At 50.6% G+C, this 10544-nt stretch overlaps 1 protein-coding gene across 1 annotated transcript; it reads left to right on the plus strand.

The window, feature by feature from the left end:
• The first annotated feature begins 4828 nt into the window (after window positions 1–4828).
• On the plus strand, window positions 4829–7889 carry LOC135519672 (sodium channel subunit beta-1-like). Its single transcript, XM_064944910.1, has 3 exons — window positions 4829–4855; window positions 5568–5800; window positions 7703–7889. Exons 1-3 carry the CDS (start codon window positions 4829–4831, stop codon window positions 7887–7889), a joined length of 447 nt encoding a protein of 148 aa, XP_064800982.1.
• The last annotated feature ends 2655 nt before the right edge of the window (window positions 7890–10544 follow it).

Below are 10544 nucleotides of genomic sequence, written 5' to 3' on the forward strand. Positions count from 1 at the left end.
ATGAATTAAGAATGGTACCAACACATCCTCCGAGAGCAACTTCTCCCAACCATCCAGGAACAGTTTGGTAATGAACAACGCCTTTTCCAGCACATTGCCATAAGGCAAATGTGATAACTAAGTGGCTCAGGGAACAAAACATCAATATTTTGGGTCCATGGCCAGGAAACTCCCCAGACCTTAATCCCATTGAGAACTTGTGGTCAATCCTCAAGAGGCGGGTGGGCAAACAAAAACCCACAAATTCTGACAAACTCCAAGCATTGATTATGCAAGAATGGGCTGCCATCAGTCAGGATGTGGCCCAGAAGTTAATTGACAGCATGCCAGGTGTAATGGTTTTCTTGTGGGGAAAGAGAGGCGGACCAAAATGCAGCGTGGTTAGTTTTGTGCATCTTTAATAAAGATGAAGGTACTACAATCTACAAAACAAGAAACGTGCAAAAACCAAAACAGTCCTATCTGGTGCCACAAACACAAAGACAGGAACAATCACCCACAAAACCCAACACAAAACAGGCTACCTAAAAATGGTTCCCAATCAGAGACAATGACTAACACCTGCCTCTGATTGAGAACCATATCAGGCCTAACATTGAAATGGACAAACCAGACACACAACATAGAATGCCCACCCAGCTCACGTCCTGACCAACACTAAAACAAGGAAAACACACACGAACGATGGTCAGAATGTGACAGTACCCCCCCCCCCCCCCAAGGTGCGGACTCCGAACGCACTACCTAAACCTATGGGGGAGGGTCTGGGTGGGCATCTGTCCGCGGTGGCGGCTCTTGCACTGGACGTGGACCCCACTCCATAATTGTCTTAGTCCCCCTCCTTAGCGTCCCTTGAGTGGCGACCCTCGCTGCTAACCTTGGCCTAGGAACCCTAACAACGGGCCACACTGGACTGAGGGGCAGCTCGGGACTGAGAAAGCTTAGGACTGAGAAGAAGCTCAGGACTGAGAGGAAGCTCCGGCAGGTTGATGAATCGAGCAGATCCTGGCTGGCTGGAGGTTCCGGCAGATCCTGGCTGGCTGGCGGTTCCGGCAGATCCTGGCTGAATGGCGGATCCTGGCTGACTGAAGGATCTGGAAGATCCTGGCTGACTGGCCGATCCTGGCTGACTGGCAGTTCTGGCTGAATGGCGGATCCTGGCTGAATGGCGGATCCTGGCTGAATGGCGGTTATGGAAGATCCTGGCTGACTGGCGGATCCTGGCTGACTGGCGGATCCTGGCTGACTGGCGGTTCCGGCAGACCCTGGCTGACTGGCAGTTCTGGCAGATCCTGGCTGAATGACGGATCCTGGCTGACAGGCAGTTCTGGCAGATCCTGTCTGAATGGCAGATCCTGGCTGAATGGCAGATCCTGGCTGACTGGCGGATCCTGGCTGACTGGCAGTTCTGGCAGATCCTGGCTGAATGGCGGATCCTGGCTGACTGGCAGTTCTGGCAGATCCTGGCTGAATGGCGGATCCTGCCTGACTGGCGGATCCTAGCTGACTGGCAGTTCTGGCAGATCCTGGCTCAATGACGGATACTGGCTGACAGGCAGTTCTGGCAGATCCTGTCTGAATGGCAGATCCTGGCTGAATGGCAGATCCTGGCTGACTGGCGGATCCTGGCTGACTGGCGGATCCTGGCTGACTGGCAGTTCTGGCAGATCCTGGCTGAATGGCAGATCCTGGCTGTCTGGCAGATCCTGGCTGACTGGCGGATCCTGGTTGACTGGCGGATCCTGGCTGACTGGCAGTTCTGGCAGATCCTGGCTGAATGACGGATCCTGGCTGACAGGCAGTTCTGGCAGATCCTGGCTGAATGGCGGATCCTGGCTGAATGGCGGATCCTGGCTGAATGGCGGATCCTGGCTGACTGGCGGATCCTGGCAGACTGGCAGTTCTGGCAGATCCTGGCTGACTGGCGGTTCCGGCAGACCCTGGCTGACTGGTGGTTCCTGCAGATCCTGGCTGAATGGCGGATCCTGGCTGACTGACGGATCTGGCAGATCCTGGCTGAATGGCAGATCCTGGCTGAATGGCAGATCCTGGCTGAATGTCTGATCCTGGCTGACTGGCGGATCCTGGCTGACTGGCAGTTCTGGCAGATCCTGGCTGAATGGCGGATCCTGGCTGACTGGCAGTTCTGGCAGATCCTGGCTGACTGGAGGATCCTGGCAGACTGGCAGTTCTGGCGGATCCTGGCAGACTGGCGGTTCCGGCAGACCCTGGCTGACTGGCGGTACCGGCAGATCCTGGCTGAATGGCGGATCCTGGCTGACTGGCAGTTCCGGCAGACCCTGGCTGACTGGCGGTTCCTGCAGATCCTGGCTGAATGGCGGATCCTGGCTGAATGGCGGATCCTGGCGGCGCTGGGCAGACTGGCGGCACTGGCGGCGCTGGGCAGACTGGCAGCGCTGAGCAGATTGGCGGCGCTGGGCAGACTGGCGGCGCTGGGCAGACCCTGGCTGACTGGCGGTTCCGGCAGATCCTGGCTGACTGGCAGTTCTGGCAGATCCTGGCTGTCTGGCGGATCCTGGCTGACAGGCAGTTCTGGCAGATCCTGGCTGAATGGCGGATCCTGGCTGAATGGCGGATCCTGGCTGAATGGCGGATCCTGGCTGACTGGCAGTTCTGGCAGATCCTGGCTGACTGGCGGATCTGGCAGACTGGCAGTTCTGGCAGATCCTGGCTGACTGGCGGTTCCGGCAGACCCTGGCTGACTGGCGGTTCCTGCAGATCCTGGCTGAATGGCGGATCCTGGCTGACTGACGGATCTGGAAGATCCTGGCTGACTGGCGGATCCTGGCTGACTGGAGGATCCTGGCTGACTGGCAGTTCTGGCAGATCCTGGCTGAATGGCGGATCCTGGCTGAATGGCAGATCCTGGCTGAATGGCAGATCTGGCGGCACTGGGCAGACTGGCGGCACTGGCGGCGCAGGGCAGACTGGCAGCGCTGGGCAGACTGGCGGCGCTGAGCAGATTGGCGGCGCTGGGCAGACTGGCGGTGCTGAGCAGACTGGCAGCGCTGGGCAGACCCTGGCTGACTGGCGGTTCCGGCAGATCCTGGCTGACTGGCGGATCCTGGCTGACTGGCAGTTCTGGCAGATCCTGGCTGACTGGCGGATCCTGGCTGACTGGCAGTTCTGGCAGATCCTGGCTGAATGACGGATCCTGGCTGACAGGCAGTTCTGGCAGATCCTGGCTGAATGGCGGTTCCTGGCTGAATGGCGGATCCTGGCTGAATGGCGGATCCTGGCTGAATGGCGGATCCTGGCTGAATGGCGGATCCTGGCTGACTGGCAGTTCTGGCAGATCCTGGCTGACTGGCGGATCCTGGCAGACTGGCAGTTCTGGCAGATCCTGGCTGACTGGCGGTTCCGGCAGACCCTGGCTGACTGGCGGTTCCTGCAGATCCTGGCTGAATGGCGGATCCTGGCTGACTGACGGATCTGGAAGATCCTGGCTGACTGGCGGATCCTGGCTGACTGGAGGATCCTGGCTGACTGGCAGTTCTGGCAGATCCTGGCTGAATGGCGGATCCTGGCTGAATGGCAGATCCTGGCTGAATGGCAGATCTGGCGGCACTGGGCAGACTGGCGGCACTGGCGGCGCTGGGCAGACTGGCGGCGCTGGGCAGACTGACGGCGCTGGGCAGACTGGCGGTGCTGGTGGCGCTGGGCAGACTGGCGGCGCTGTCGGCGCTGGGCAGACTGGCGGCGCTGGGCAGACGGGTAGCTCAGGCAGCGCTGGGCAGATGGGTAGCTCAGGCAGCGCTGGACAGGAAGGCTCTGACACCTCTGGACTGAGGGGCTCTGGCGCCTCTGGACTGAGGAGCTCTGGCGCCTCTGGACTGAGGAGCTCTGGCGCCTCTGGACTGAGGAGCTCTGGCGCCTCTGGACTGAGGGGCTCTGGCGCCTCTGGACTGAGGGGCTCTGGCGCCTCTGGACTGAGGGGCTCTGGCGCCTCTGGACTGAGGGGCGGATTCTCTGGTAGCGCCGGACAGGCGGGAGCACCTGTGTTGATGGGACGGAGAGACAGCCTGGTGCAGGGTGCCGGCACTGGTGGTACTGGGTTGGGGACACACACCTGAGGGCGAATGCCTTGCATACTACGCCAAATCAACTCCTCTCTCTCTCTTCACACTCCCCCAATTCTATTAACACCTCCTCGAGTGTCTCCTCATCTCCCATCTGTTCACTCTCCTCCGTTCTGTCCAATAACTCCTCGACCCTCTCAGACTCAGCCCTCAGCTTCGCCGATAGCTCCGATACCATCCATGGCTCCTTACTGTTAACAGGAGGAGTTGGCTCAGGTCTGGCTCCTGACTCTGCCACACTCTCCCTGTGCCCCCCCCCCCCAAGAAATTTTTGGGGGTGCTTCTCGGGCTTCCAGCCGCTCTGCCGCGCTAGCTCCTCATAATGCCGCCTCTCTGCCTTCGCTGCCTCCAGCTCGGCTTTGGGGCGGCAATATTCCTCTGGCTCTGCCCAGGGTCCTTTCCCGTCAAGGATCTCCTCCCAAGTCCATTCTTCCAAATAGTGCAGCCTCTCCCACTGCTGCTGCTGCTGCTGCTGTTGCTGCTGCTGCTGCTGCCTCTGTTGCTTCTCTAGCTGTTGCTTCTCCTGCTGCTGCTTCTGCTGCTGCTGCTGTTGCTCCTGCTGCACCTGTCGCTTCTCCTGCTGTTGCTTAATATTTGTGTCATTCTCAAAACTTTTGGCCATGACTGTACAATGATTTTAACTTCTTATCTTTCGCCTTGGATCGCTAAAACTGTTGGACATTCAAGACAGGCATGAATTCACACGGTCTAAAAATAGCATTGTAAATATGAACTCATACTGTGTAGACGAGAGTGTAGGCTGAAAACTGCATCTATAGCTTCTGTATGTATTTTTATAATTTGCATAGTTTGAAGCAAATGAATAGGTAATGGACACTGATTAATTGATAGAGATACATACATAATCTTCATTCCGTTTTTATCTGAACAGTTATCAATTGGAAATGTCAAACCAACTCTGATTAAGCAGAGATCAGAACTTGCCAGAAGAAGGTCGAAAAAGTCTTGATTAACAATGGCGAAGTTAACAACATAGCAACCTATTGGAAATTAGTTCACTCCGTTTCATGTCAGAAGAAACTCGTGGGGAGTAAAGCAAGAAAATAAAAAAGGTGCATTTTGTTCTATTAATTTGCTGGCAAGAGTTCTGTAAGAAAAATGATAAAGCAGTTATAGACACTCCTGGTCTTTGTGGTAAGTTTTCCCTTAAAACATTTGAGACCAAAAAGATAACAGATCAGCCTGCATAACATATTATAAGGTCATGACCTAATGCAAAAGTCAAGTATGTACTGTTGTTATAATATGATATGTAGCCTACAAAAATTGCAATATTAGCTTGGTTATTATATTATAAATGATTATAATTATCAATTCAATGTATTGTTCCTGATCATGTTAGTGTTGTTGTTATTTATAACCCCATTGATATTGGGCGAGGACTTTGTATTCATGTCAAACTGCTGTCTAATTCCTTGCTCTTCTCTCTTCTGACCCCAACTCAAGCTCCTCTTACTCTGCCTCTGGCACCATGATCCCCTGGTTACCCGAGTGCTACATTGGCATGGGGGCTTTGCCGAGGTGGACTCCATGACAGAGGCGGTGGCCGGGGAGAGCTTCCTCATGGACTGCATCTCCTGTAAGAGGAGAGAGGAGGTCCAGGCCCAAACCACGGTTGACTGGCACTTCAGAGCCACAGGAGAGGAGGAGTACATCCGCATAAGTAGGCCTACTACATAGTACTAGCTGTACTATATATTGTATACTATTTAGTGTGTATTATGTAAGTGTATAATGTTTTTGTAAAGTGTAATGAGACTGTAAATAAAATGTGACTTGACTACCAAGACAGTAGAAAGGCTAAACATGACAATATGGAACAATTTAGTATAGAGGTATGAATGTGTAATACCATGGTTGAAATATTATATAACTTATACTCTGGGAGCGTATAAACACTGTGTGGGTGTTCTACTTTCTTTTTAGAGCTTTCACTATGACCACCCACATCCCAACACCCTCAAAGAGGACTCACATTTTATTTGTCACATACTCGTGGTTAGCAGATGTTAATGCGAGTGTAATGCTTGTGCTCCTCGTTCCGACCATGCAGTAATATCTAACAAGTAATCTAACCAAACAATTTCACAACAACTACCTTATACACACAAGTGTAAAAGAACAAATAAGAATATGTGCATAAAAATATCTGAATGAGTGATGGCCGAACGGCATAGGCAAGATGCAGAAGATGGTATAGAGTACAGTATATACAGTGGGGCAAAAAAGTATTTAGTCACCCACCAATTATGCAAGTTCCCACTTAAAAAGATGAGAGAGGCCTATAATTTAGGTACACTTCAACTATGACAAAAATGAAGAAAAAAAATCCAGAAAATCACATTGTAGGATTTTTAATGAATTTATTTGCAAATTATGGTGGAAAATAAGTATTTGGTCACCTACAAACAAGCAAGATTTCTGGCTCTCACAGACCTGTAACTTCTTCTTTAAGTGGGAGAACTTGCACAATTGGTGGCTGACTAAATACTTTTCTGCCCCACTGAACATATGAGATGAGTAATGTAGGGTATGTAATCATTATATAAAAGTGGCATTGTTTAAAGTGGCTGGTGATACATTTTTTACATAAATTTTAGAGATGAGTCAGTATGTTGGTAGCAGCCACTCAATATTAGTGATGGCTGTTTAACAGGCTGATGGCCTTGAGATAGAAGCTGTTTTTCAGTCTCTCGGTCCCCGCTTTGATGCATCTGTACTGACCTCGCCTTCTGGATGATAGTGGGGTAAACAGGCAGTGGCTCGGGTGGTTGTTGTCCTTGAAGATCTTTTTGGCCTTCCTGTGACATCGAGTGGTGTAGGTGTCCTGGAGGGCAGGTAGTTTGCCCCCAGTGAAGCGTTGTGCAGACCTCACTACCCTCTGGAGATTCTTACGGTTGTGGGCAGAGCAGTTGCCATACCAGGCGGTGATACAGCCCGACAGGATGCTCTCGATTGCGCATCTGTAAAAGTTTGGTGTTTTTGGTGACAAGCCAAATTTCTTCAGCCTCCTGAGGGTGAATAGGTTTTGCTGCGCCTTCTTCAACACGCTGTCTGTGTGGGTGGACCATTTCAGTTTGTCCGTGATGTGTACGCAGAGGTACTTAAAACTTTCCACCTTCTCCACTACTGTTCCGTCAATGTGGATAGGGGGCTGCTCCCTCTGCTGTTTCCTGAAGTCCACGATCATACCTCCCATTGGATAATGAATATATCACAGTGGAAAAGGAGGTGGTGCTTGCTTTTAAGTCAATCTCTCTTTAATGGTCTTTGTTGTGTATGTCCTGAAGTCCTGAAGTTCTTCCCTTTAGTTTTTCAGTCAATCTGACCACACTGCATATTTAGACTCTTTTCCCTCTTAGTAAAAAAACTGTCTCTTATGTAACACACATTTATGTGACAATAGGATGAATCCCAAAATACTGTTAAATATCCACATTTCCTTTTCTTACTTCCTCATCCTTACCAATTTAAAAATGAGGCCATTAACCAGCAACTTAAAATAATTCCGATTCACCTTGAATGTGCTCTATAGAAATTAAATGAATGTATAGAGTAAAGTACACATGATCTCTGCATAGCACTCCCTCTCCTCTTCCTATCCAATCGGTGGTGTCAGAGATCATGATGTACGTGCTGATCGTGGTGCTGCAGCTGTGGATGTTTGTGGTGCTGATCCACTGCTACAACAAGATCTGGGCTGAACACGAGGCGTGGGACGCCCGCAAAACCTTGAGGGCCCAAGAACTGGCCCTAATAAACAAGTGAGAGCCAGTTTTAACAATCTGCTAATCTGTATACTTCATACTGTGCAAATGTACACACCACAGAGATTGTATCATTTGTGAATTAAAGGTATTCTCCATTCTACTCTATACCAGACACTAACTTCACATTCTATGTAGTCTCTTTTATTTCCTGACCATTAACTCAGTCTATCTTTTGACATTTACAGGCCTTTAGACTCAAAGGACAATTGTGATGGAGTGCTTCTGGAGTGACTTGCTACGGTGAGTTTGTTTTGAAATCCTCTCACATGATTGAAAGTGTGATTTTATAGGCTTGATTGTACCGTAGATTTAACTGTAGACCGCTGACTGTAGAGAATAAGTTGAATTACTTTCACTATACTAAATTAGAACACATTTTACTGCAATCAAAAGCTTTTTTGCATTGCTTTTCTTAAAGCAGATGTTCGATCTTGATGTATTTGGTTTGTATCTAACAGGTTGTGGAAAGAAGGGGGTCGAGTGGTAAATGGCAGATATGTGAGAGCAGAACTAATAAACGGGCTCTGCCCGATCACTAAAATGGCCACCCCTGTCAGAACTACAGATCACAAAATGGCCGACCTACAAGTCCCAGAAGCAAGGGGAACCCTCAGAAGGTGGAGCCAACCCACAGATAAAGTGTCAAGAAAAACCAGGAAGCGAAGAAGAGAGTGCTGGAAGGATCTATGAACAATAGAGAAAGAAACAATAGAGATTGGCTGGATTTACCGTGTATGAGCTGGACTGTTTTGGACTTACCTGTTGGCGTTTGGACCTGGACCTACCGAGAACCCGATTCGTGTACCGAACCCTGCTATCCTTGACCTCGCCTACGGCCTGGGTGGACCAGGACGGAGAAACAAACACACAGGTACTGTCCTGTTTGAAATAACTCTCATTCTTGGGTGATTTGGTGACAGTTTACCACTTAGTTTGTGACAAACGCTCCTAACCTTGAAGAGGTTTGCCACACGTGGTGGAGGATGCGGGCATGGACTAACCATACCACTGGTTAGGTAGAAGAAAAAGAAAAATGTTCAGTTAGCACTCCAAAGGGGAGTCAGGTTTTTTTGTGGCTTTGTTTGGTTAGGACAGTTTCTCAGGAAAATGAGTATGGAGGGAGCCATACAGGCCCTGTTACAAGCGGCGGCCGCCCAACAAGAGGCAACTAGAGCTCAACAAATAGCTCATCAGGATGCAATGCGAATGTATCAGGACATGTTACAGGTCCAGCACCGCACCAACCAGCTGCTCAGAGAAGAGCAAGAGAGAAACACCCGGGAGTTAAGAGAAGGCCTAAAGGTTCTAGCGGACCAAATTGGGGCTCAATTACCAGCTGCAAACACCCAGAGGGCCAATCATTTTCTTCAAAAAATGACAGCGCAGGATGATGTGGAAGCATATCTTACCACCTTCGAAAGGACGGCAGAGAGGGAGAAGTGGCCAAAAGAAGAATAGGCAGGGCTTCTGGCACCATACCTGGCAGGGGACGCTCAAAAAGCGTATTTCGACCTGGAGTTGAAAGATGCACAGGATTACGATAAACTAAAGGGAGAGATCCTGACTAGACTGGGAGTGACCAATACCGTGAGGGCACACCGCTTCCACCAGTGGTCCTACCGACCGGGACAACCCCCACGAACACAGATGTTCGACTTGATTCACCTGGCACGGAAATGGTTGCGACCAGAGACCCGGTCATCCGCCGAGATCGTCGAGACCATTGTACTCAACCAGTTTCAGCGAGGTCTACCCCAAGAAGTGAGACGATGGGTTGGCCAGAACGAGGTACTTTCCGCCGACCATCTCGTGGGCCTGGTTGAACGGTATTGTATGGCAGGAACAGCTGAGCAGGCACAGGAGGAAAGATTCCCGTTCCCCAGGCATGGGCAAACCAGCGGACAGGGTAAGGCTGTCCCAGCATATAGAGGGGGAAGAGAGCAGCGTGGGGCCATGAGGAAAGAATCAGAATCAGGCCGAGACACTAAGGGAAAATACGGAAACCGGGACTGGGTGTCGAGGGGTCTCCCCCGAACCCCTATTATCTGTTACAATTGTAATCAACCAGGACATATTGCAGCCTACTGCCCTATTAAAGAAGAGCCAATGCAATGTAACCTCTGTGAAAATGAAGATGATATACGGTATGCATGTCCTGTTGTAACCACTGTACTTGAAAGATCAAGAAATAAACATATGTGCAGGGTGAAGGTTGAAGGGAAAGAGGTTGAAGCACTGCTGGATTCCGGCAGTATGCTAACCCTGGTCGTTGCAAGCCTAGTGCCGAATCATAAACTGGATACAAGACAGGATATCAGTGTTACATGCATTCATGGGGATACCCGTCTGTACCCCACGGCCTTAGTGAGCATACAAACAGAGGACGGTCTGCTGGATTATGAGGTCGGTGTGGTCCCAAAGATGCCATATGATGTAATATTGGGTAGAGACTTTCCTAACTTTGCGAAGTTAGGCCACAAGAATGGCATGTTTGAGAAGCCAACAACCCTGACCAAGCAGGAAGAAGCATGGGGCCTTCAACCAAAGCCAGGAAAAGAGGTCTCCCAGGGGACAACATCACAAGTGCCAGTAGGGGAGGAGGAGGATGAAGTGGCAAACCTCGCTAATAACGAACAGCCCGGTACTAGTGGGG

This window comes from Oncorhynchus masou, chromosome 29, assembly GCF_036934945.1.
Source record: "Oncorhynchus masou masou isolate Uvic2021 chromosome 29, UVic_Omas_1.1, whole genome shotgun sequence".
NCBI classification, from domain to species: Eukaryota; Metazoa; Chordata; class Actinopteri; order Salmoniformes; family Salmonidae; genus Oncorhynchus; species Oncorhynchus masou.

Bases quoted from the DNA above. Each gene is read 5' to 3' on its own strand.
- LOC135519672 (XM_064944910.1), top strand. From the start codon at position 4,829: ATGAACTCATACTGTGTAGACGAGAGT. The intron at 4,856-5,567 runs GTAGGCTGAAAA...CCCCAACTCAAG, and splicing joins CATACTGTGTAGACGAGAGT to CTCCTCTTACTCTGCCTCTG. The intron at 5,801-7,702 runs GTACTAGCTGTA...ATCTCTGCATAG, and splicing joins ATAAGTAGGCCTACTACATA to CACTCCCTCTCCTCTTCCTA.